We start from the raw sequence: 27,860 nt of genomic DNA, 5'->3' as shown, positions 1-27,860 counted from the left end.
TTGCAGAATGCCGAAAGAATCAATGCATTTTTAATTACTTTAATAAGAAGAGGATTTAAAAAAGCCCATTTGCTTGACTTGATTTATATAAAATGTGCATAATTTAATACGTAATATTTGTTTCTCATTATGTTTTCTTCATTGCATAAGTCATCCCATTTGAAAAATGCATCATATGATCTCCACATATAACAATATAATGAATTTTCCGTTCCGGGTTGGATTTTACCGCGGTATCAGAAGAGAACTTGAGGTTATTAAACTCATCTGGCTTTTGTTCGCTCTCCTTCCCTCATTTAATGTCTTTACAATTGCTTCTGTGTTCAACACATTCTCCTTGCACTGAGATGTAAACAAGTTCTCTCTTTTTTATTCATAATGTTAAACAGAGCTCTGCTTTAGCACTTCATTCAGTGCAGTAATTCGCTTGAGCAGCTTAACCTATTGCATCCATCGGAAACAGGGGCATTTCTGAGAAAAACGTCTCCAATATGTCACTGCTTAGAATGACACAGATCCTTAAGACAAACGACCGATGTGGCAGAAGTCAATAAGAATGTAATCTAACAGCAATGAGTGCTCAGAATCCCAGCGTCCTCCGAGACCGATGTGCCGCCCTTATGCTCATAATACGCAGCTGCAGCCCTGTATTCTCCACTTTTTCTTTGCTAACTTCAGACTTGGTTAAGTTCAAGTGTTCCTTAAGGATCCTCTTTGAAATGCAACCTAAAACTTTGAGGCCTTACAACCCTTCATTATTCTCGAACGCTTCCCCGGTGACTATCCAGCGCAGGAAATAATCAATCCATCAAGTATTTGTGCATGTATTAATTGTCCGACAACTTTACCTAAAAACATGTTTAGGATAAACACACCACACACATACAGTACAGACCAAAAGTTTGGAAACATTACCATTTTTTATGTTTTTAAAGAAGTTTCTTCTGCTCATCAAGGCTGCATCTATTGGATCAAAAATACAGATTTTTTTTATATATATTGTGATATATTATTACAATTTAAAATAACTGTTTTTAAATGTATTATACTTTAAATGATCATTTATTTCTGTGATGCAAAGCTGAATTTTTAGGATCATTATCACATGATCCTTTAGAAATCATTCTAATATGATGATTCATTATCAAAGCTGGAAACAGTTCTGCTGCTTAATATTTCTTCAGAACATGTGATACTTTTTTAGGATACTTTGATGAATAAAAAAAAAAAAGAAGCTATGTTTTTAAAATATAAACATTTTGTAATAACAATATACACTACTGGTCAGTAATTTGGGGTCAGTAATTTTTTCTTTATTTCTTTTTTTTTTTTTATAAAATCAAAACTTTTATTCAGCAATGATGTGTTAAATTTATAAAAAGTCATAGTAAAGAAAATATATTATTAGATTTTTATTTGTATTTTGAATAAATGCAGTTCTTTTTAACCTTTTATTATCAAATATATTAGACAGCAGAACTGTTTCCAACACTCATAATAATAATACACTCACTGGTCAGTAATTTGGGGTCAGTAATTATTTTTTTATTTTTAAATAAAATCTAAACTTTTATTCAGCAAGGACGTGTTAAATTGATAAAAAGTGATAGTAAAGAAAATATATTATTAGATTTTTTTTTTAATAAATGCAGTTTTATTTACCTTTTATTATCAAATATATTAGACAGCAGAACTGTTTCCAACACTCATAATAATAATACACTCACTGGTCAGTAATTTGGGGTCAGTAATTATTTTTTTATTTTTAAATAAAATCTAAACTTTTATTCAGCAAGGACGTGTTAAATTGATAAAAAGTGATAGTAAAGAAAATATATTATTAGATTTTTTTTTTAATAAATGCAGTTTTATTTACCTTTTATTATCAAATATATTAGACAGCAGAACTGTTTCCAACACTCATAATAAATCAAAATATTAGAATGATTTCTAAATGATCATGTGATCGACTGATGTTACATGTGACACTGAAGGCTGGAGGAATGATTCTGAAAATTCAGCTTTGCATCACAGGAATACATTCACAATATTACTGTTTTTTTGTATTTTTGATCAAATAAATGCAGGCTTGATGAGCAGAAGAAACTTTCAAAAACATTAAAAATAGTAATGTTTCCAAACTTTTCGTCTGTACTGTACACAATTATGACTCAAGTGCATATCTAATCAATAATTTCATATTTTAACAAAGTATATGATTCTTAACTCAAAATAAGATGTGATTATGGAAAGTGAACAAACTACAGAAAGCAGTTAACTGATGCTCATGACACTGATGTTTATCAACCCCCTCCTCCATAGAAAGCTTGTGTCTCTCCTGCTGACCCTAAATTTGTTGCGGAAGTGGAATGAAAGTCTCGGCCAAGATCTCAAGTTTTCAAACAGAGCACAAGGGTCATATCTGGCAGTGATTATTCTCATGTGGATTTTTCCTTTGTAAGATCAAGTTTTGTTACATTTTTGGCAATCCAGTCGTCATATAGTGGCTTTTCTCTGTACTTAGAATTTAGTTGGCAGAAGAAATATATACAATTAACATTTGGACGTACCAGACGTCACAGTTATTATTTTTCTTTAAACAGCAGCTGCGTCCTGGCATTTAAAAGAAACAGCATTTCTTTTGGATGGATATAGAAATGCTTGCTTGCAAATGATTTGTGTTTCATCACTCAAAATACATCATATTAAAACGTCCCTTTTTGGCATCCACAATTGCGATCATTCATCACCAGCCAGGAAACAGTGGTACCATGTACAGCCCGAAGGCGGATGCCTGGTAGTTTAGTAAGATGTGTATTTATGGCTGGAAAGCGCCATCTTTTTTGGGGATTGTTCTAGGGCTAGTGTTGGGCAACACATAGTACTATAAATACCTGAAGACTAATATCTCTGTCCCTGTGATCAATACACGCCTCCTGACTTCACTCCTGGCTGCACTTGTGTTAAAAACATGTTTGTTAATTCTGACAATTTAATTGCTTCACTTTCAAAGTTGCATTTAAATGAGCATTTGAACCTGGAAGGGAAAAGGAAACGCAAGTGCATGTATTTACATTAGCATTTGCTGAATGAGGGGAATGAATGAGTTATTTAAGCAGAGCTGATGTGTGAATATAATCTTACAGCATGGGGTTTTAAGGCACTCATTCCAGGTTTTATTAATACATTTTTTTGTCTACTAGGTACCCAGTGTTTATTTAAGTGGATGTGCAGAATGCATGAATAAATGTCATTTTAAAGCAAAAAGAAAATTTGGTAAAAAAAAAAAAAATACATTATTTTAGTGACTTATGGTTAAATTAATTTCATGTTTTTTCTTTATTCTTATGCATCTATCTATCTATCTGTTTGTCTATCTGTATGTGTGTATTTTTTCTTCTTTTTTTCTTTTTTTCTTTTTTCTTCTCATGTTTCTGATCAAAGTTTCAGCACTCACATTTTGCAACTTGAGTTGTGATTTGCAATAATATATACTAGAGTTTTGCTATTTCAGGTTACGTGTATCCAGCATTCACTGCAGCTTGTCATCTATTAGATCACAAAAAACTGGAAAGGAGTGACTCCAGCTCAGCTAGCTTCAGACACAATAGTAAATAAATAGGAATAAATATTATTAAGGTTGGCTTCACAGAAGTAACACCATATATCTGTCACATCCTTGTGTCCAGTGGGCATGTGGTATGTATTAGGAAGCTGGTAGTAATTTCACTGCTGCTAACTACACGTTCTCTGGGGAGAGTTAATTACAGGAAGAGCGGTCTAAATATCAGTGCGCCAGCATACTTTCCATGACTAGAGATTTCTGTGTCTAAAGGTTTAAGGCTCTATTTATAAAGACTTGTCTCAGGGTTTTCTTCAAGTGCAAATTCAAACCCCCTCAGGTGGTGTATCTGGAGAGAGGGGTCAGAGGTCACATTGCTCTCCGTCTGTCCACACGGTTCTGGGCTGGACTCAGTGTAGCTCTGATGAGAGACGCCCCGTCACTTCTGTGTTTAGGTTTTTGCCCCTCACCACTGGGGAATGCAGTGCTCTGTAAATGTTTACAGATTACCATTTTTCTTAAATAATCTGTGTGGAACCTCAAGTCATGCACAGTGACTCCTGATTTGTGTCATGGTATATGAACCATAATGTCTGTTTCCGTTTAATTGCAATTCTAAAAGTTTTAATGTCACCAAGTATGTTCTGTTATAGATATTAGGTTTTTAGACTTTAAATCTATAAATAAAAATTAAGCTCATAGAAATCACATACATTTTTAGATTTTCTTTAATCAGAAATTATATTATGGACATGCACTTTGGTAAAATGAATGTGTTCGTTCTTTCTTTTTAAAGATATTTTATTATTCCTGATTATCAGGTAAAACAAAATGCCAAATTACACAGAAACATGTCCTAAATAATAATAATAGCCTACAGTATATCTTTTTCACAAAGATCAGGCTTATTTTAATTTCAAATAGCCTATGCATTAATATCTATTTGCCACCATTATGTAAATGATCTTTTTAAATATTCAAACTATTAAAGTAATGCAAATAAAAATGAATTTGATAGTATAGTCTCGATGTGTTGTTGTTATGTTGACTCAAGTCCATGTAGGAAAAAAATACATTACAGTACGCTTAACACGTGTATAACAACCACCAACGCATTTTGTAAATGATTTATGTATTAGCTCTTGTGCAGTCAACTTACCCGAGTAGAATTAAACTGACAGTCGTTTAAAGTGTTTGTCCTGAAGGAGTGTGATGTGTTTGGTTTCGTGCAGCTCTAGAGGAGGACGTGCTGAAAGGCAAACAGTCCATCAGGAGTTCAGTGCTGGGGAATCAGAACTCAGAGAGCGAGCTGCTCCTGGAGGACGACGACACGCTCTCATCCTTGGAGGAGAAAGACTTGGAGAACCTCGCAGGTAAACAACTGCAGCCTTCAGCGACAAATCAGAACGCGCTCATCCGCTGCACGCGCGTGTCACGCAACGCGACGCTCTTAATGAGCGGATCACATCATTATCTGAGGCGGTCCTCGCTCATTAGCAGCTTGTGATCGGAGTGAACAATCATGACAGCAGTCTGCTTTCAAACTACTAATACATTAGTTTCGTTTTACATATACAGTTTGCATCAATAAAGTCGGGGTTAAATATACATTAATATATTTTGAAACGCAATGTTGCTTTCATTTCATTAACTCAGCACACTTTTATTCGAATCCGATTGCTAAAAGCTGGAAATTGTTAATTATGTTGGAATATAGATATTGTGCTTGAAACACGTTCATACTTGGATCTCTGTATTAGAAATGTATTAAACGGGACTGTTTTAGGCTTTTAACAGCGTTGGTTTTAATGGGAAACCAAAAATGCGCGAGGATGATAATCAAACACAATTGTTATATTTATATAAATATTATTAATTTATGTTTTTAAGAAAGTGTACACTTTAATAATTTGTTCAGCCGACCATAAATCGCGTTTTTTTTTACTCGTGTGTGTGTGTTCCTTCCCCATTAACGCATTTCTAAATGTTTAATCTCATTTGGGCTGGCAGTCTGTCCTACAATAAAAGCCAATCTCTCTTTAATAAAGTGCAAATTATCGTGGAGATCCGCGTCGTTGAAGATCATACATTTAGGATGCTGTTTGATTCAGGTGTAGCCTAATTGACACGTGTTCCGCTTTAGCGTGTCTCGTGCTGATGAATTTATCTGATCAAGCCATGCGTTTGTGAATCGAAGGGTGCTTGGGGAAATCAAACATGGACTGCAACGGTAGTTTGCAGGCTCATAGGCGATGCTTTGCGCATTTAGAGAAGCAGAAATTCCCCAGAGCGACCCTTCAGCATTGTCATGCTGGCATAAATTAAGATTGATGACAGATTAAACCCAAAGCCGCGATCAATGCGCGCTGATTGACAGCGGATTTCAGCGCTTTTTGACTCAGAATACCGTGTCTATGACAGATGAAGCGCTTATTTATGGATTAGGACTATGACATTGCTTGTGATATAAATATATAATACTTTAAATTAATTGTGCAATAAATACATTAAATTATTTGTTTACATTTTACAAATCTTAATTATTATTTATTTATTTAATTATTATTATGTTTAGTTCCTAAATTGTAATATTATGATGTTAGGTAACATAGCTTTACTTATTTTTTTATTGCATGCAATAAATTATAGGTTAAGCATAAAGCAATATATTTATATTGTGTCTTTACTTTATTATTGAGTGATCATTTGATTTCAGCCTTTGATTCTTCAAATTAATGTAGGCCTTTTCCTCTCAAGCTTATTAAAACTAAAGATGTTTTATCAGGAAGTCAGTATGCGTCCTTGTTGAGTTTATGTGTTCAAGTAAATAGTCTGTACTCCTTTGAAATAGTTTCCAAGTCAAGGGCAGCAGAGGATGGGGGCAGCGCACACACACACACACACACACACACACTAACCGCTCTTCTGTGATCCGTAGGGCCTGTTAACCTGAGCACCAGTGCACAGTTGGTGGCGCCCGCTGTAGTTGTAAAAGGCACGCTGTCCATCACGGCCCTGGAGTTATACTTCGAGGTGGATGAAGAAGACCCAAGTTTTAAGAACATTGATCCCAAGGTAAGAGGGTTTCTCATCCAAAATAACTCCAATTGTCCCATAAGCTGTGCATACTAAAAATGGAGCAACTAGCCGAAGTATAACTAACATAGTATTAATGTGCATTCACAACACCAGTTTGTTTATTTTTGTTTTTAAATATATAACGTCCTTTGCACAAAAGGATTGAGTACTAGCTTTTTTTTGCTCATCTTATCTTTTCTTAAAGTATGTTGCATGTGTTTCAACTGTTTTTAACATATGTGGGTCGACGCTATTAAAGCGTAACTTCCATCACCCACTGATGTGTGCCACTGAAAATCCTGAAAATTGAGGCACAGAAGAGGATGAGTTGATTTGTTACATTCTTCAGAATGCTTGATTCACTAGGACTTCTGTTTTGCCTTTTGGAAGAACAAAGTATCAACTTTCAATATTTAACTGTCAAATTTCTTATGTCTATGCACTTGGCATATCATGCTTGCAATAAAGTTGTTTTCCTAAATTCTGTATTAATAATATTTGGCTGTTTTTACTTTAGAAACAGAATTGTGAAGTAAAATGGTTAATTCTGTCAGAATGAAACAGCAGTTTTGGTAGATTTTTTGTTGTTGTTCAAAACATTGTCTAAGTATTTCTTTCAATTGGATGTTTAATTCTAATAAGGTGCATTTATTTTTACAACTTAAAAACTTTTTTTTTTACAGGGATTTCCAGATTAAATGAACAGATTTCTTTTCTCTCATCATTGGTCTATTATTATTCAGTCGAAAAATTTGTAAATGCAAAGTGTCTTTATTTGAACATGTTTAAATATTTTTGTTGTTGTTGTAATGTTGAATTGTTTTTAATCAGTGAAATGAAGTACTGATCGGCTGTTTACATTTTATATTTTAGTGTAAATGTTCTTGGTTGTTTCACAAAAGAGCGATCAAGTATTGCTGTTATATTTAAAAATAAGCTAGTATTTATTTTAATGCTCGTGTCTATTTACTAAATCTTCATTTTTATTTAACAGCAACAAGCCACGCGTATTTTCGTTTTCTACGAGAAAAACTGTACAAATCTATTATTACTTTTAGCAAAACTTTTGTTTAAATAGCAAAGACAAATCACAAAAAAAGAAATATAGGCTATGCATAATTATTCATGCATCTTATGTAATGTAATTCGTTTAATGTCAGGAGTTTTTAATTGAGTAATGACGAATGCCAAATTTAAATTCCATCGTGTCATGATTTTATTACACGTTTCAGTTTTTGATCACATCATGAAAGCATTTGACCTTGGCACGCTACATTCTGTAATTCGCAATTAAAGATCTTGTGCATATAAATAAAAATTTCACTTTGTGAAAAGAGTTAAAAGCAACGATATATTTACACTTAGTTTAAAATGTACCTTCGTGTCTCTCTCCTGCAGTGTCCCGTTTGAGCCTGGGCTAATGCTTCGGCGTGTTTTATTTTAATCTTATTATGTTCTTGGTTTCATTACGCGGAGAGCACCATCACGATCACATTCTCTCCACTTTCAGTGTTGCGATCTCAAGCGTTCGTTAACATTCTCCGACATAAAATAAACGTCTTCCTTTGTGCATCTCACAGTTTATCCAAACTTTTCGCGTTGGTGAGGATTTCTCTCGCCAGTCTCCAGGTCTGTTTGGCCGCTGTCTCCAGGCCTGAGTGTGGTTTGCCCTGAAACAGGTCTAGATTGGGTAAGAAGTAATGTGGGCACCGGCGGCACTGCAGACAGGAGATGAGCTGCAGCAGAATACCGTTCAGACGGTCACCGAGGCACGACTCGTCCCAGTCGGTCTCCCGCGGGTGTTTCTCGCACTCGTACAGCAGCAGGGTCTTCATGTGGTAGTTATTCAGCGGCTGTCCCGGTAGCTCGAGGTGTCGGTCACGGAGAGTCTTTAAAATAGAGAGACATTTCTTTCTACAGCCCGACATCAGAAGCCTGTTCTCGGCCTCGGCGAACTGCAAGACCCAGGCGTCGCTTTCCGCCGAGCTCTGTTTGCCCGTTAACGAGTAGCACTCTTTAGAGAGGAGGTTAAACCCCTCTGCTTTCGCCTCCGCCACCCGGTTCGGCCCGGGCCACGGGATGTGAGGCATGGGCCACTGAGCGGCACTTCTAGGCCAGATACCCGTGCACTTGAAGGCCGGGGTTATTTGCACCACGTATCTCTCCCGAATGCGCAGTTTCACTTCGCTCGTGTCCGCTACCATCTTAACCACGTCCCGGTAGCTGCATTTATCCACGGCCTGGGCCACCAGCGTCTGGAAGCGGGAGCGGATCTTCCGCGCCGACAGATAACCGGAGGCGGTGATGAACTCCACCCACAGGGACATGCTCCTCTTACGGCCGTCGCTGAGTTTCAGCACCGCGCAGCCCGGGAGAGATCCGTCATCCACGAAGTTGAAGACTCCCATCTGATTCAGGTAAAGCACGACCTCGAACTCGTTGGGTGCGATGACCTCCATGCCCTCATAGCGCGCGTCTATCTCGCTCAGGGAGCTGATGAAGCGGGGCTCCTGGACCTCCACCTCCTTCAGCACGTCCGACACCACCTTACACACCTCTCGGATGGTTTTGGCGATGGCCGCTTTGCGCGCCTGGCTTCTTTCGTTGTAATATTTATTGAGCTGGTAAACCAGCTTTGCTTGCGTTGCAATCATATTGGGGCACAGATCCGGACTGTAGACCGGGGTTTCACAGTACGCCGATGGATCCAATGCTTACTGATGAAGCCAGAGGCACAACTCCCAGCAAAGAGAAAGAAGAAGAAGAAGAAGAAAAAAAGTGATGAAGTTTGCGCCCACAGCGGATAGACGTCAAGTTTGGACCAGGAAACGGATGGATGCAACGCAGTGCGACTTGAAAAGGTTTTACGCCAGTATCAGCTGCAGGATAAATCTCCGTGCGTCACGTCATCATCTCTCACTTGTGTTTGCGCCTGAAAACTGTGCGCCAGTGTGCAGTTGTTCAGACTCCGTGAGTGTTGGAATTGTTTAGTTTATGAATGGTCCTCTAGCTGGAGCGAAAAGGGGACGGGCATCGGTTCCCGGCCAATCAGCGGGGGAGCTGTCACTCCAGTTGGCCAATCGCTGAAGAGACTCTCTCCTCCAGTACATCCAGCGCTCGAGCGCAGACGGCATTAACAGCGCACATTTAACCCATAAACCTTTACTTAATTGAACCTATACAATAAAAACGATATGACATGTTGGGAGCTTATTTAACTGTGTAAAAAAAGAAAAAAAAATCAAATTTTTGGATGCATGTTTTTTAGGTGTGTTTTATTTATTTTTACACAGAACTCAATTATGGTTTTTAAAAACTGTATGCTAATTGATTTGTATTAAACATTTGATTTGTATTTTTGCCACTGTAAACTGTTGCATTCGTCCACCGCAACTTCATTTTATAATCAAAAAGCTGGACACTGCTTTAAACCGATCAAACGTGTGTCTGTTGTGCGCGCGCGCTCCTGGTCGCATGCTAGTGGAGATGTTGCTTCTATAATTTTGTGATAATACCAAAAACACGCCGATCCAGATTGGTCGATCTTTTTTTTTTATTCTTCAGTCTGTTTTTACTTAATTTCCAACGCAGTCGAAGGCCAAATGACAGCGTTTAAACCTAGATAGAGTTATGTTTAATTTCATAGCGCTCATGGTCATGAAAATTAAGAACGTTATAAAACGTTTTTAGAGACTGATATTGTTCGGTGTTATTGTAATTAGATGGCACATGTGTTATTTACAGAATGCATTTAGGATTGAATTTATGCATGCACTTAATATATTATTATTTTTTATAATATAAAGCGCATACAAAATAAAGTTGGCCTGACATTTCTTTTTCTTACATTTACAGCTGAATTCGTAGATTTCCTTTCATTTTATTTAAAGAAAAAAAAAGAATTTGTTTGTTCGTAGTCTTTTGGTGCACGTAATTTCCTTTTACTTTTTGTCTTTGTGTGCTTTTTTGTTGTTGTTGTTAAGCCCATCTGTTTTATTTATCGCTTGCTTGTTAGCGAATGTCTTCCGTTTAATAAACTTTACGGTGTTTAATTTAATTGAAATATTTATACAGACATGTGATTGGAATGCATTTTAATTAAAATTTCATTTAAGTTCTAAAAATAAGACGTTTGTGTTGGAATAAAAGAGCGTCCAACAGGTATTTTGCAGGTCATCTTATGCTTTGTCTTTGCATGACTTTGTTCTGTATTGGTTAAGAGATGACGTGATTTAAGTTAATTATAGAAAGCTACACGTTAAATGAATCTTGTGTTGCTCTAATATTGTGGATTTTGCCTGAAACTTTTTCTAGAAAATTTGAATACTTGCTCCTTAATTACAGCACTAAATATCAATTTAATTTAATTTGAATCTAGATTTACACACTTTTACCCAGCCTTTTCTATTCTTGACCACAGTGCTAACAGCTTACAGATATGCATAAAGCAGTAAAACATTACTATTCCATAGATGCATTATAATAATTATTATTATTAAAAGTAATAATAAAATAAAAACTTGCACTTTAATTTGGTGCATCTAACCCAGGCCCACAATTTAAACACACCACATCAAAATGTTTGAAATCAAGTTAATTGTTACAAGCTTGAATTAATTTGCAATAATTAAGCAAATTAATCAGTTAATCTTTTAATTACTGTTATTTTTGGATTTAGCAAAATTTTTATATTGTTGAGTTAAAATTGTAAACATTAAATTTTAATCAGTTTGCCTTTGAGTTTATTTCCAGAATTTGCAAAAAAAAATATATATATATATATATTGTATTAAACAGTTTTACATCTCAGAACAACTGACAAACATTTTGAAAATAAAGTGACAATCATCTAATTTCACATTTTTATTTTATAATCTTTTTATAGCATATTCAACATGACATTATTAGTCTTTTGAATTAGCCTCGCCATTTGTTCTTAATATCCAATTATGTCTACATTTTACAAAATATTTATTAAATGCTAACCAAATATTAAATGATCCTTTCTCTTAGTATAATTCAACTTTCCTTTTTCTTCCTTTGAATTTTTTTAATACAAAGTTACAGTGTAATGTAGGCTTTGAATCATGACATCTCGGAAAGTAACTCTTATAACACTAAAGTACCAAAAGAGTCTTCTTGAACCTAATGACAGCGTTTAAATAGGATCCAACAAATGATTTTGGGCACCCCCCCCCATCTCTTTTTTTGAAAACATTCCGTATTTTGGAGACCAAAAGAGCTTAGGTCTTTGATCTGATGACTCTACTCTCTGCAATGCAGGACAGTGTCTGAAGAGACTCTCTCTCTCTCTTTAAAGTTCTTAATTACGTCTGGTGCAACACGGTCCCACTCGCTGGCACTGAGGTTACTCCTGAAATGAAGTCATCTGGCCTGAAGGAGGTCACTTGTCTTACGATGAAGCAATGGTAATTGAATGCTGAGAGCAGGGAAGAAACAGATTTGTGACAGAAGTGTCTCAAAGTCATGGAGCGCTGCCCTCACGCTTCCAACTTGCATCCTTCATTGAATTTATAGCCTGTTTCCATTGTGGCCTTCTTTTCCCAGTGGCATTTTTATGATCTGGGCCGGACATCATTCTAAAGAAATGTTTCGGAGAGATGTATTGTGCTACTCTAGAGCTGCTGATGAAGGTCAGGATCAGTTTCACTCTGATGTAACGACTGTGTCCTGCAGATGATGCTTTGGTCTGTGAATGGGTTTTGACTGCTTTAGTTGAAAGGATATTAGTTAAGACTGAGTTAAGATGTTTTAATAGCATCTGTGACATGTTGTCGATTACCACAGAAAATTATTTTTATATTCATTTGGAGTGAAAGCCATTATGTGGTTGCTCCTTTGTGCATATCTTACAGAATATGTTTTTAATGTGGATTTAGGTTAATCTGAGAACTACAGTAGTGTGTAATCAGGGAACCTCTGACTTGAATGGGGAAAAAATAAAACTTAGTTCAGGGTTAGTTCACCCAATAATTACAATTATGTCATTAATCACTCACCTTCATCTTGTCCCAAACCCATAAGACCTTCGTTCATCTTCAGACCACAAATTAAGATTTTTTTGATGAAATCTGGGAGCTTTTTTTAAAAAAAATTTTGCTTTCTTCTTTTGCGTACAAATGTCTATTGTTATTTATACTGTTATTTACAGTCGATTTACCTTACATTTACAAACATTAATAATGTTACACAGTTTAATCTTTCATACAAATACTGTTCTTTTGAACATTAAATTTATCAAAGAAAGAAAATAATTTTTTATTATTATGTTTTGCACCCAAACACACACTAGTCTTGGGGAAAAAACGGTATTTCGATTCATAATTTTTTAAATGACGTCGATTCGATATTGTTTCTCAAAAGCCGCAAATCCATCTTTTCGATATTTATTTCAGCACACATTTAAAACAAGATCTGATTAACGTGAATCTTATCATTACTCTTCTCTACTAGATGTTACCCTTATTTATCTGATGCGATGCTACAACGGAAAGCTTGTCATTCATTCAGCGCTCATCATGGTGGAGATACAATGAATGAATGGCAGATGCTGCTGCGCACTGTTTACTAACACAACTTTGCACACATACTAAAGCACGGACGATGCTCGCAGTAAATAAACGTTTAGGTTAACGTTAAGAAACGTCAGAATATATTACTATTTACTAGCCTTGGTGAGCATAACAAACTTCTTGCAAAAACATAAAGAAATGTTACCAACCTCAAACTTTTCAGCCGTAGTGTGTTTGTGTGTTTCAAGTCAGAGTGAAATCAATTTACTTCATAAACTGCAGCATGACAAATTAGATTTGAAAACTAAATTGTTACCAAAGACTTGACTTAGATCTGGGGCCGGTTGAATAAACTGCTTAGACTGGTCTTAAAAAGTTAGCCATCTAATCTGTTTTCTTCTAGACTGGTCATAACTGTTTAAAGTCAGGAAAATGAGACTGATTGTCTCTTGGCAAACTGCTAAGAGTGGCTATGTTTATGCAACCGGCCGGTCTTGAAAGTCTATAGACTTGACTTGGCTCTTGACCAGAGACTTGAGACTTCAGAGACTTGTGAACCCGTCTTGATAGATAAAGAATACAAGTCATGTGTTAAATCAGACTTAAAACACATGACCCAACCAAAAGCACGGATTGACTTAGAGCACCATCAGACTAACTGAGCACAAGTACCAGCAGATTGGGTTTATCATACAATATGAGCCCATTATCATTGGCCCTGTTTCTCCAGACTGAAGGTGGGTTTCCTGCACCTGAGTCTAGCTGCTCCATCTTCCTCTGCTGACAGGGTGAAGGTTTGGGGGTCTCCCCGGTCCCCTGGGAGACCCCCATATCACAGTTAGGGATGCAAAACGGTGGCAAATTTCCAGTAAATGTTTGAATATTCAGGGATTTTTGGAAAGTTTCCACCCTGTTGCAACCCTAATCACAGATTTGAAAGGTGCTGATATTTCACTCTATCTATACTCAATTCTCAAATCTCTCTTTGAACAGAAAAAAAAAAACTGTGTTTTAGTTATATTTCCCAAATAAAGCCACAGTTTAGAACTCACATGGAGATAAATATCAGAATGTAATGTTGAAATGACAAACATGTTAACTTGCTATTAAACAAAATTTGGTGCAATCAGACCCAAAATTGTTTTCAAAATTGTCTGTCAACCCAGGAATGTATAGACTCTGTGTTTAGTTTCATAACATAGTTGCAATGTATCAAAGTTCAGCAAGTGTTTCTTCAGGAGGTCACGCAGGAACAAATCACAGCTTCTTTACAGATACTTGTGTATCATCTTTTCCATCATTAACCCATGCCTGCACTTTTCCCCTGTAATGGGCTTCCCCGTTTACCTGCTTAAAGACACAGTCATAAAAAACATAATCCAGCTTCTGTCACCTTCCAATCCCTTAAATCCCTGGAGGATTCCTCCTTTTCAGGCCATGGAAAACCCTAAAAAGGGGTTCACATATTTTACCCTCTACCCCACCTTCCTTCTCCAAATCCAATTAGGCCCTGGACAATAGAAGGATTAGAGGGACTTCACTTTTCTTCAGTCCTGCCATAGACACAGTGAGGAACGGGTCGCAGTGAAAGTGATGGGCGATGCTGCGGGATCTCCTCCGTATAAATGCTTTGGATTTCGGAGAAGGCCTGTCGACGTGATTTTCTTCATGCTTCTCAGACGCGTTCAGGATGTTAGTTCACAACACTTTCCAACTCACTAATGTAGCGTTCTCGAATCCTCTTATGGATTCTCACAAATATTCCCAACATGTTCCTTAACAACTGATCAGAGTCTTTTAGCGGCGCACATCCTCAACAGCTCTTCAACACAGCCGCTCTTCAGTACCAGCGCTTGGAGCAAACCAGCCGATTTGTGAATGTCTGCCAAATTTCACGCTTCTCTTCTTCTCACTTATGTCACCTTTATCCTGTCTTTCTTCAGTGAGCCAACCTGCCCTCCTTTGCCCTGGGGTTAAAGTGCTTTAAATCTCTTAGGATGGAGAAAGTCTTTCAATTGATGTCAGTCAGAGAAGGAGGAGGAGGGATTCAGTCCGTCTCCTCTTGATCATATTTCTCCATCAGTTGCTCAAAATATGCCATATCTACCTCTCAAATGCCTTTGTTTGTTTGTCATTATTCCACCATCTTACTTAAAAGCAGACATACCAATATACTAATATATAAAACACACTAATATGAAATTCACACATTGGCCTAATTGAAGCTGTTGAACCCAAAGCAGCCATTTGAAGTGATTCAGCACTTCAGCCATTAAGACTTTAAGATTTTACGAGCCAAAAACACCCTCATTTGTCCATTTTAACCATTAAATGGGTGTTAAATTTAATCTTTCTGGAGCCCCACTGTGTGTCCTTCCCATCACCCCCCACAAGCCTCTACATAAAGGCCAAATGTTTAATGAGTGAAGTGCACTAAAGGATTCACTTCTCCTCCAATTAACCCCAGAGCTCTTGACATTTTTCTAAATCCACACAAGATTTCCCCTCTCTCTCTCGCTCTCTCTCTCTCTCTCTCTCTCTCTCTCTCTCTCTCTCAGCAAGTTAACTTTTTTTTTTGGTCAAATAAATCCAGAGTCTGTGAGCAGAAGATACTTGCTGTTCTTATAAGTCAAGAACAGTATTCAACATAAAATAATTAACTTTATATATTATAAACATTCAATATAACAATTGTTACAATTGCCCACAACCTCAAAAAAAAAGTATTTTAGCTACTAGTGAGAGTTTCATCATCTTTTATGTTTTAAACAACAAACTAGAGATAAAATTGTTTACTTTCGAAGGCATCATTAAACAGCATGAAAATATTACGTATTACCATTGCACTTGGTCTCTCATAGAATTACATTGAAGTGATTTTCTAATCATTTTTCTAATGTCTAATGTAGACTTGATGCTATGTGCGCACACATGCTAGCTTCTTATTCACAAGGCCATATGCATTAGATACTCTCTCCCTCTTTAATATCTCCTCTCTTTTATTCCCATGAATTCTATCAAGTTTTCCGATATTGCGTCTCTGGTGCGCTTGGCTCTGAATGTTGATGTTGATGGATCACCCACTTCCTCCTCCTCATTAATTTTATCACCTTATCGCCCAGGCCACTTCATTTGACCAAAAGGTAATAATAAATGTCCCATCCACAATCTTTAACACACTCAACCAGGCGGAAACACTTAATAACAGTATACAAATTGAACTTCAATCAGCTCATTTTGCTCTGCAGATGCACAGACGCATTAAAACCCAGCGCTTGAGAGCATCTCTCGCTCACACTCTCTGTCTCTCACACGTACACCGTATAATACTCGTTTATTAGTGAGGATGGAAATCAACCAGCGGCAGGAGAGCTGTTTCCGTTTCCTGGCAGCGAACGCTCTTATCACGGCTCAAACACAAGCACACTTTGCCTGACAGAGACTGCTATTCAGAGACTCATTTATCTTTCTGAGAGAGCGCCGGATAGTTCACTCTCTCTCTGTCTCACACTTGCTATCTCTTGCTTTTTTCTCTCTCCTGCTAACCCCACTTTGGCTTTGGGTGGGAGGGCATTTTCAATTAGATTTCATTCAGTTCTGTCAGAGACGGAGCACATGCTCTGGAGCGGTGGTCCCTGGTGTGTGTGTGTGTGTGTGTGTATTTCAGCTTCACTGTTTTGTTTTCAGTTTGATGGCCTTGAAATTAAGCTGCTTTTTCTGTTTAGGTGTTTTGGCATGAATGAAAGGACCTTTAATTTGGAACAAGATTTGACCAAATGGAATAAGCATCGTTTATATCTGTAAAGAGAATAAAAGTATTTTAAATCAGAAGAAATGTCTTCATCCTTTTATCATTGAAGAAACTTTTACTTTTTCAAATTCTTTGAGAAACAGCAGGTTTTGCATGTTCTGTCCCTTTTGTCAATGCTCTTTGCATTTAAATATACAAAAACTAAAAGAGTCTAGGTCTGGATCATCATTGCAGTGGTTAATGTTTCTGAATATCATGTGACGGAACAAAAATCTTTTAACCCTTTGGGATGCGCTCCGTCTCCCCTTTTTAAAGACAAGATATTTTCTAAAAATCAATTAAGCTCTTGATAGAAATAATGTGGTGACGTTACATAATGTTGTCGAAACAATGCCATGATGAAAGCACATTGTAATAAAAGATTAATGAAAGGCAGTCCAATGAAATTGCTATTTTTTTATTTTAAAAAGCATCCTCTATGACAGTCTCTGGGAGTCTCTCGCAGAATTAACGCTGCTTACATGGGGTTAACTTCATTACCAGTCAATGCAAACATACAGATCCTTCAGATAAAGTTCCTCGAATACACTTGGGCATGTATGGCACCGTTAGCGGACTGGCGGAACAGCCTTAATCCACATTTAATTGAACTCTGGAGACTTTGAAGTGAAGCTGTGGCAGTGACATTGCTCTCTGTCTCTCATTAATGAGTGCGTCTCAGCGTTGATACTAGTCTGATTAACTGAGCCGCTCAGATCAGGTGCGCAGGCTTCTTTCCCCTCTGTGCCCTAACAACCAATCCGTAATTAAGCTAAACTAGAAATGTGAGGAGACAGCGAGAATATGGAGGAAAAGAAATCGTCTTTCTCTGTTTGTCTCAAGAACATCATTATTTTCCAGGATCAGGGAAACCTGCATTCGTCGGAAGCCTAATTTGGATGCTTCTACCAAAGAACAAACACATTTGCATCATAGTATTGCAGTGTTTCTCATCAGCGGTGAAAAATAAGTGTATTGTCCTTCAAATTCTTAAGGATATTTTTTTGTGTTAACTATCCATCACTGTTAGTTGCATTTATTTATGTATTGGTTTATTTGTTTGTTTAAATGAATTGATTTTATTTTATATAATTTGTAAAATTAAATTTTTAAAGAATTGCAATTGCATTTATCATTGCATTTTTTCCCTCTTATCTGACATATATTTGATATAAATATCTTTTAGAGATTCCAGTGTCTCTTACCCAAATAATTTGCAGCTATTATTATTATTATTATTATTAATTATTAAGAAAACTTTTCTGTATGCAACCCCTAGATATAATATTTGTTGCTTTTTCTGCATTTCTTGCATTTTCCGAAAAATTGTTTTCAACATTTTTTTAATTTTTTTTTACAATAAAAATGTGATGTTTGTGCAGCAGTGGCACTTTATTTGGATCGTTTCTCGCTCTCACACCAACTAGAAGGCCAAGTATTCACAGATGTCCAGTTCTCTTGGTACTGATTACCTTTTAGTGAGCTATGCCTCTTCAGTGTGTGTCTGAATGGGGCTCATTTTAGCACTTAAAGCATCTCTTTTCCACGAGGACTGATCTATAATACACATTAATCCTGCTCTGAGACCCTGGGCATGAGCTATGGGTGATAAATGGACTAAAGCCGTCCCTGCTGCTTTCTCGCTCATATCCCCTCAGTTTTTACATTTCTCTTCGTCTCTCCTGAACAGATTGTGGCCTACACAGAGGGTCTGCATGGGAAATGGCAGTTCTCCGAGATCAGGGCAGTTTTCTCTCGCCGCTATCTGCTACAGAATACAGCGCTGGAGGTCTTCATGGCCAACAGAAGTAAGCTAGTAATTTAAATTTTAATTTAGTTTTTTGATTTACTTTTAAAAATGGTAAAATAGTAAGTAAAGAAAAATGCAAAACGGATCGACAAAAATTATGCATGAAGTGTGTGATTAAATGTTCTTTTGTCCTTACAGCGGCAGTCATGTTCAACTTCCCAGATGCAGCCACAGTGAAAAAGGTGGTGCACTGTCTCCCCAGAGTTGGAGTCGGCACGAATTTCGGCCTTCCTCAGACCAGGCATGTTCTCTATCTCATGTGCACCTTTCATTTATAGAAGTAAACCCTCCTTTTCCCTCCTATTCGGAATCTAGAACAGTTGCAGAAAAAGCTATGCATTCGCATTTCCATTCATCTCAATGACACTTGCACTTGTGCAGAAGCATTCACTTTCATAAAACATGTTTCTGGCCTAGCACTGCTGGTTTGTGTGTGTGTTAATGTGTGTGTGACTTATAAATAGATAAAATGATAAATATGAGCATGAAACAAACAGGAGGCGAGCTGAGCGAGACACAGATTCACTCTCTGCCAGCAGGTGGCGCTTAAAGCGTGCAACGCGTGCATGTATTTGTACTGTTGCAGAAGGAGATTATCTTTTGCCAGGAAGTCGTGAAAATAAATGATATTTATAGTGAATGCCCCTATAAATGATCTTTTTTATGATTTAGTTTTAATCCAAATGCGTGTGCTAAGTAAACATCAAAGATCAAACAACAGAAGTGTGCGAGTTGTATCAGTATCGGTGCATCCCTAATGCATTCATATAAACTCTTACCCCTGTGACATATTTGAATCGAGCTTGCGGTTAATCGTTACACCCCTAGACGCTAACATTCAAAAGTATCAGTTTTCAATTCTCGCAGCATGTTACAATTGTTTTAAAGTAACAACATAATATTGTGCAAGGAATTGTGAGCAGAATTAGGCTTTCTTAATCACAACTGGCCCTGTAAATCATACTTTGTGTGAAAAGGAGTAATGGTTTTACTGCTTCTAGTGTTAATCTCAATTGAAAACTGCAGCGATACGTACGTATACGTACGTTTTTTGAGTTTTGCGGGAAAGTCCATTGAACTTTTCAGGATACTGACTTTAGTTTGTCTTTTTCTGCCAGACGGATATCTCTGGCCAGTCCCAAACAGCTCTACAAGGCCTCCAACGTGACCCAGCGCTGGCAAAGACGAGAGATCTCCAACTTCGAGTACCTCATGTTCCTCAACACCATCTCTGGTAAAAACTGAACGCTGAATCCACGGATGAAGCTGAATGTTGTGTCCATAATGAACATGATAATGGTAATAAAGGTGTGAGAAGTCTCGACACTTCTTGTGTTTCAGGTCGTACGTTTAACGATCTGAACCAGTACCCTGTGTTCCCCTGGGTGATCACCAACTACGACAGCGAAGCTCTCGACCTCACACTACCCAGCAACTACAGAGATCTGTCCAAGGTAAACACATGACCACATACACTCACACAAACAGTCTGAGCCTCAACGAGCTCCTGTAGTTTCAGAGACTGAAGGACATGTCTCTCGTCCTCCCCTCTCAAGCCCCCTACATCCCGTCTTCACTTCCTAAGGAGCTAATTAATGAGTGTAGTAGTCCTTGAGCTAAACACACAGATCACTGCTGGGAACACCAGACCTTTGTCTATCAGACGCTCGCTTTATACATTTCATGCAGTTTTTTTAATAGTGCAGCATTTAAATATTTTGTATTCATATAGTGTTTAAAAATTCTTAATTTGAATTCTTAATTTCATTTCCAGGTTTACATTTTATTTTTGTGTATCCCAGGGGTTCAGTGTGTGCTCAGGCTTTATGTTTCTTGAGTCTCTGGGGTATATTTGTAGCAATAGCCAAAATACCATCGTAAAGATCATGTTCCATGAAGATAGTTTGTAAATTTCCTATTATAAATATATAAAAACTTAATTTTTGATTAGTAATATGCATTGTAAAAACATTTAGACAACTTTAAAGATGATTTTCTTAATATTTCGATTTTTTCCCCACCCCCAGATTCCAGATTTTTTTTTAATAGTTGTACATCAGCCTATCATAACAAACCATACATCAATGGAAAGATTATTTATTCAACATTTTACATCAATTGATAAAATATTATATAATGTTTATATAATTTCAAATATAAAACATTAGGGGTGGGTAAAAAATATTTATTTTTATGAAACGATATTAATTCGTAAATCCCAAGAATCGATTAGTCTAGCCTGTCAGATAACGAACGCAACATTGTAGCGCACCTCCCATTCAATAAAGTGCAAAGAGCGTTGTCATTTTTATTTTTTTGGGATATGAAACAAAGTTACAGTCTCCTCTGCTTTTATAGTAGTTACAGCATGAAATAACCATGAATGAACATCTGAAGATATGAGGACAATCTGTATCCTATCTAATTTATTTAAAGTAAAGTACTTTTACATTACAAAAACTGATTTACAAAACCTGATATATATTCAAAATAGTTAGTTCTGAAATTCTGTCCTATCTGTTCTGTCCATTTTACTTAAATGTGTCTCACTCTTATGTTTCCATCTCAAAACCTTCTTGAAGAGCTCCTTTCTCAGTCTAGACCTGATGAATATTTCATGTCAGGGAGCTGAGGGCCATTCCTCCAAAAGAATACCCTTGCACCATTTGGGTAATTGAGTTGCATGACAAAAGTTGCGTTTTAAAACGCCTCCACCCTTAAACTTCACTTGAAAAGTGCTTGTGAAAGCTTGCCACTCACTGCCTCAAAAATGACCATCCGTTTGATGTAATGGTGGTCAATGGAGGGAGGACAGAGGATTACTTTTAGAGCTCAGATGATCACGCGAGGGTCCATTCTGACCCAAAATGGCATCATAAATCAGTTCTAAGAGGCAATAAAACAAAGGACTGAAAGATTATAGAAGATGAATTCCTGTGCAAAAAGAATCATGAGGTTGTAGAAGTAACCCTACTGTCTTCAGATCGCTCACAGATTGCTCTCCAGTGCAGATTTATATGCATGATGCTATCTGTATCTACTCTATCTGCACTGCTTTTAGCAAAGACATCAAGTGCAACACTGTTATTTTACATTCACTACATGCTTGAACAAAAAAAACAAAAAAACAGAGACTCTTACACACAGCTTGCAGCATATCTCTTTATTTATTTATTAACTTGTTCAGGCCCGTTCGGTTTCTTTGCAGTGGCTTCTGCCAACTCAGTTAAAAGACAACAGTCCTGTACACCATCCTGCATCATCCTCGCCTTTATTTCTCTCTTTCCATCCCTCCTTCTCTCTCTCCTTGTCTTTCTGTTCAGTCAAGCTTTCAAGCCTTAGGGAGCCCTCGCTCTGCAGACAACAACAGCAAATCTCAACCATCTTTATTACAACTGCTTTATCCATGCTGCATGAGCGGTGGAGCATGACAACACCGTCTGAATCTTGTAGAAGCTGTGTGTCTTTCTCTTTTTGTCTTTAACCCCTCCTGTTCTCTCTTGTCGTCTGTGTATAACACATCCCAGCACTGCTTTGATAGAAGCATGTCATGTGGGACCTTTAACACACCCTTAGACGCCGTGTCACACACGGACAGAGGAATGTGCTTCGTGAATTTATGTTGCTTCGTCTGATCGTTATGATCCGGCTGGCTTTCTTATCATAAACTCTAACCTCTTCGTGACATCTGGTGCAGCCAGAAACAACAAAACTGACACAACTGAGTGAACCCAAAATAGGTCAGCAAATATCTGTCATTTAACCGGAGGATCGAACTATGACTGTTTGATTAAAAATTACAATCTCAAAAAAAATGAATGGATGAATCAATTGTGAAACACAGTGAATTTCCATTTTCATGCTGACTTTAATTGTAATATTGTGATTTTAGTAATATATAATAGGGATATTCTGTACTACTGCAGTGACAGTTAAAATAAAAGGCATCCTTACTAAAGCATGTTATTATATGTGTACATTAACAAAGATAACCAAATGTATTGATCTGTATCTCCTCTCTCACTGTGATGTGTTTAATGACATATTGATTCGCCCTGCATCACGTCATTTACACCCTTTTAACTGAGCCCTAGACACACATTCACTTCTTCTGTAATGCATGCTTCATAGTGTGCTAGTGTGTAAGCTCTCCTAGTAAAATATCACAATGCACCACTTACGGTAAAAAAAAAAAGTCACTGTCTAGTCAAGCACAATTTCTGCAATTCATGTGCCTAGATCACAGTGCTGAATGCAAATTGTGTCCAGCACAGAATGAATTGGGCATGACAATACTTCATGAATTGTGTGCAAATAAAAAAAAGCTATTAGGTGCAATTCATGAATTCCCAGCTCAGAAACCTTGGATTTGTGCTGATACTGATAGCTTCTGTCAGTCTGTTCAGATTTGCAGTGTAATTAAAAACATTGGGGCAGATCATTTATTTGAGCCAATGACAGATATGTTTTTTATCCTGCCTTTCCTTTTCTTTCTTTAATGAGGGCCCTGTTATTACCGCAATCAATCAGTTAAATCACACAATGTTTAATTCAGTGTGTGTTCTCACCGTAGTTGCCTTATGAGAGCAGACTGTGTGTCATTGTCAGCCCAAGGCTACACTCCAGTTTAACACACACACACACACACACACACACACACAGAACACATTCAGCATAAGTCTATAACATTTCACTGACAATACTACAAGCTTTAGAGATTTACAACCAGATGTTGATTAAACAGCTCTTCTTTAAATCCAAGACATAGTTTAATCCCAATTATAGTGGAATATAATTAAGCTCTATTTTTAGGTGAGCCCCACACACCTTGGTGTTAAATCTCACATTAATGCATGCACACATGGACACACAGCCGAATATTAAAAGATACAATCACCCTTATTGTGCTTGCACCAGTGTGATCAATAGAAAAGCAGCTGAGGAACCTTTATTACACAGCTCTGATATCATTCATCAATCATCATTCAATTATTATTGATCATACTCCGTATGAGAGACAGACAGGAAGCTTTAGTTCAAGAGGAATAACAATACACACAACTGAGCATTAACTGTAAATGATGACCTGCTTCCATACACTGGGTTTCTTCAGATCAATGAAGAATTAAAGCAGCTAATCAATGGTTTGATTAATACCAATGCATTTCTTTCCTTTTGCTGTTAATGTTTAACACCATTAGAAACCGAACTAAAGCATGCACATCAACAGCAAAAAAATGCTCAAAATTGAGTGCCTTTTGACGCAAAATATAACCTTGTGTGAAGTCCATTATTAAATTGTGTGACATATTTGGAGCCTATGGTGTGCTGACTTTTGTTTGTTGTTAAACACCATTATGAATGTAGTATTGTTTTTATTATATTATTCAGCAAGGATTGATTAAATTGATCAAAAGTGATGGTAAAAGCTTTTACTATAAGACATGCTATAAGATTTATGTTTCAAATAAATGCTGTTCTTTGAAACTTTTTATCTGTCATTCACCGAATCTTGAGCGGGAAAAAAATTACCACTTTTCCATGATATTAAACAGTTTTGAGCATTGATGGTTTCTTGTGGACTAAAATAAATATATTAAAATGATTTCTGAAGAATCATGTGACACTGGAGTAATGATAGTGAAAAATCTTTGATCGCAAGAACAAATTGTATTAAAATATAAAACAATATTTTAAATTGCAATAATATTTCACAATATTACTGTTTTTACTGATCAAATAAATGGATGCTTGATGTGCATTTTTTTTTTTTTTTTTAATCTTACCGATCCCAAACTAAACACAATGATTTTATTATTATTTGTCACAGCTACAGAAAACAGAATGTTGAATGTGTCTGGTCTTTAAAATAACTTTAAAATATTCTGTTTAGCTGCACTAAATTATTATTTAAATAAATGATTAGCATTAATAAATTATTACTTTTCCCAGATGTAACACCTGTGGTCCCTGATCTAACTTAATGATTTATTGCTTTGGTTCTTGAACAGTTGTGCTTTGTTTATTCCAGTGATGTTGTCTTTTCTCATTACAGCCCATTGGTGCACTCAACCCAAAGAGGGCTGCATTCTTCTCTGAACGCTTTGAATCATGGGAAGACGAGCAGGTGCCCAAATTCCACTACGGCACGCACTATTCCACCTCCAGCTTTACTCAGATGTGGCTACTGAGGATTGTAAGTTGCACACAAAAGTGTCAAATCATGATGTGATTAACACCAAAACGCTCCAGTACCAGTTTTTAAGACATTTTTATAGCATCAGAATGTAACAGTATTTTGATGAAGCATAGTTTTGCAGTGACTTTACATTTAAATTAGGTGTGTGTTTATTTTCAACTTTATTTTTTAATTTTTAGTGTATTCACATATTCTACTCACCGAGAGAGAAAGCTAGAGGTCACTAACCCATTCCTGGCCATCTCAGTTTTTCACTTTCATAGCCATTCCCTGTTGGCCCATTCTATTGATCCCATCCCATTATTATCAGGCTTATCCCAAATCCACTTCACCAAGCACCCTAATTCATGTACCATAGCACAAATCAGCACCTTCTTGATACACAAGCTCTTGACAGAGAAAAGGAAGGTGTTAAATTCAGTCAAGCACCCAAAAGCCACTGTGTAATTAGGGTATTTTTCTTTCATGGTGTGCTATTCACTCTAATTGCATCCTTCTCATCAGGGAAGTATTGTTTCAAAAGAACCATCTATTGATTCTGCACAAACAAGATTAAGCATGATTAGAAAAGAACAAATAATGCACTTGTAAAGGCTTTAGTGTGTGCCTGGGGTTAATAACAGGTTTCTAAAGCATTCATGTCCCTCTTTTGGGGAAGAGGATGTGTCATTTAGTGCAAACAAGTTAGAATCATATTGTATAAGGCTTTGTTATGAACAGCAGGCATCGATGCTAAATAAGAGAAACTTACCGGGTTGCAAGTATTGAAAGAAGTTTTAATTGCAGGCTAAAGTCTGATCAAAGTAGACTTGTAGTTATTAAATACACGAGTTTTGTTCACTGGAATTTGTCCTGTAGCTCCTAACATGACTTTTTAATACTTGTTTTAGCATGAATGTGTGTGTGTGTGTGGAAGTTCCTTATTTTCCACAATCTTTTTTATTCCCAGGAGCCTTTCACGACATTCTTCCTGAATTTCCAAGGTGGGAAATTTGACCACGCAGATCGCACTTTCTCCTCTGTGTCCAGAGCCTGGAGAAACTGCCAGAGGGACACGTCTGATGTGAAGGTGACACGCAGAAATAGAAATGCATCTTATTTTTAATTGATTGTTATGCATCCATATTTATACATATGCACAAAGCTGTACTTGTGCTTAATTCCTCTCAATCAAGCATCAGTCCGTCTCTGGCCTGGATTTGGTTTTCACCTTCCACTGGTATTTTGTTTTTCACAAATGTGGAGGCTATTACATGATTCGATGTTTCTGTAGTGAGTTGACTTCCTCTTGGTAACCGGAGCTCACTGGGACTTGGTGTGAGGGCATTGGCTCTAGCGTATGTACGGTCACAACCAATCCTTGTCATGCTACCATGAAAGCGTCAAGGGTCCTTGATCAAAGCTTTAAACTAATCTTGATTTCCAACTTTCCACCTTTCCTCCTTTACACTCTCTCTTGTGAAACCTTTCACAACGCCCTAACCCCGAGTTGAACCTTTTGTCGTTCGGCCCCAAACCAAAGTCAGACAGCAATCCGAAACGTGCTCCATAGCCCCTCAAAGACCCTCTGAGTGTTCGGCATTGACTTAAACAAATGACCAGTCCTCTTGAAATATTAATTACAACAGACAGACATTTTGTTAGCACGCTCATTGCATGCTGGCATTTTTCAGGGGCTCATTTGGTAATAAGACATGTGGCTCACATGCTTACACTTAATACTGAAAGCCCAGTTTGATTTCTGCATAGACATGCCGCTGTGGATCAGGGTTGGCATGCATCAAAACCGAATGGAGGGCTTGACTAAAAACCTGGAAATCACCTTCAGTCTATTTGACTTTGAAGCTGTGGAACATTTCAAACATGCTTAACCTTGCAAAAAAGTGGTGCAAATGAGAAGCAAAGAAGTGCCTTCAAATGTAATAATGTATCAGTTTGTCATCCTGCTATCCCATTTTCTTAAACACAAAAAAAGCACAGCAAGACCCTCCAATGTTTAGAGAAACTCCCTCATTCTATCAAGGAGTGAAAAGCCTTTAGCAGTTTTTGTGTTCAGGCAAAAGAGAGCTATAATGGCCTACAGCAACTCTAATTCTGTCTGTCTCTAGTCAGGTAAACTCTGGCCTGACCTTTAACCTCCATCCCCTGACCCCCGAGCACTAGGCTGAAAGCAGTGCGGACACTGAAAGTTTCCCCTCAGGGGAATCAGAGAGGACTTAAGACGGGTCCCAGGGGCACCCCTCTCTATTGACCCACAGCAGGACAGGATTTTGGATCACAGGTTTTGCCCTCTGACCATTTCTGCTCAAGGGCCATTGCACATAATAGCTCCTCCTGAACTGCAACCCTGCTGATTTTGTACATTTAGATACATAGATACATATGATTTTGTTTTCTTTCTTTTAAAAAGGAACCCATTTGTTTTACACATCAGGTACCCCCTCCCCCCAAAAAACCTGAGATTAGTTAAGATTGAATATTTAAATTGATTGTCAGCCCTTATATAATTATTTCATTAGTTAATAATGTGAAATGTGCCTTTTTTCCTGTCTCTCTCACAGGAGCTGATCCCTGAGTTCTATTACCTCCCTGAGATGTTTGTTAACTCCAATAACTACAACCTGGGAGTGATGGATGATGGGACGGTGGTGTCAGATGTGGAGCTGCCCCCCTGGGCCAAGAGTCCTGAGGAGTTCGTTCGCATCAACCGACTCGTAAGTTCACTCTCGGAGTCTCCATCCCTTTTCTTTCCCTCTCTCTCTCTCCACATCTTTCTTTATCTCCTTTATTAAATTGCTGAAGTGCTGATTGTGAGTGGCTCTGGTTAGCGTGACTGGCTCTTTGTATCTATTCGTGTGAATGTGTGTGTGTATGCTAACACTGTGACC

At 37.4% G+C, this 27,860-nt stretch overlaps 2 protein-coding genes across 2 annotated transcripts in view; one reads left to right on the top strand and one right to left on the bottom strand.

The window, feature by feature from the left end:
* LOC113108419 (lipopolysaccharide-responsive and beige-like anchor protein) overlaps positions 1 to 27,860 on the top strand; it is a 146,360-nt gene that overhangs the window by 93,824 nt on the left and 24,676 nt on the right. The window contains exons 38-46 of the mRNA XM_026271549.1: positions 4,795 to 4,935; positions 6,501 to 6,637; positions 18,654 to 18,771; positions 18,912 to 19,014; positions 19,892 to 20,007; positions 20,115 to 20,227; positions 24,829 to 24,969; positions 25,922 to 26,041; positions 27,534 to 27,686. Coding sequence (XP_026127334.1) covers positions 4,795 to 4,935; positions 6,501 to 6,637; positions 18,654 to 18,771; positions 18,912 to 19,014; positions 19,892 to 20,007; positions 20,115 to 20,227; positions 24,829 to 24,969; positions 25,922 to 26,041; positions 27,534 to 27,686 — 1,142 coding nt within the window. The remainder of the gene's footprint in view (positions 1 to 4,794; positions 4,936 to 6,500; positions 6,638 to 18,653; positions 18,772 to 18,911; positions 19,015 to 19,891; positions 20,008 to 20,114; positions 20,228 to 24,828; positions 24,970 to 25,921; positions 26,042 to 27,533; positions 27,687 to 27,860) is intronic.
* On the bottom strand, positions 8,020 to 9,766 carry LOC113108394 (protein mab-21-like 2). The gene has a single exon (XM_026271500.1). It carries the CDS (start codon positions 9,292 to 9,294, stop codon positions 8,215 to 8,217), a length of 1,080 nt encoding a protein of 359 aa, XP_026127285.1. The 5' UTR covers positions 9,295 to 9,766; the 3' UTR covers positions 8,020 to 8,214.

The sequence above is a fragment of the Carassius auratus genome, chromosome 1, assembly GCF_003368295.1.
Source record: "Carassius auratus strain Wakin chromosome 1, ASM336829v1, whole genome shotgun sequence".
NCBI classification, from domain to species: domain Eukaryota; kingdom Metazoa; phylum Chordata; class Actinopteri; order Cypriniformes; family Cyprinidae; genus Carassius; species Carassius auratus.
The sequence above is the reverse complement of the archived record's forward strand: the minus strand, read 5'-3'. Positions and strand labels throughout refer to the sequence as shown.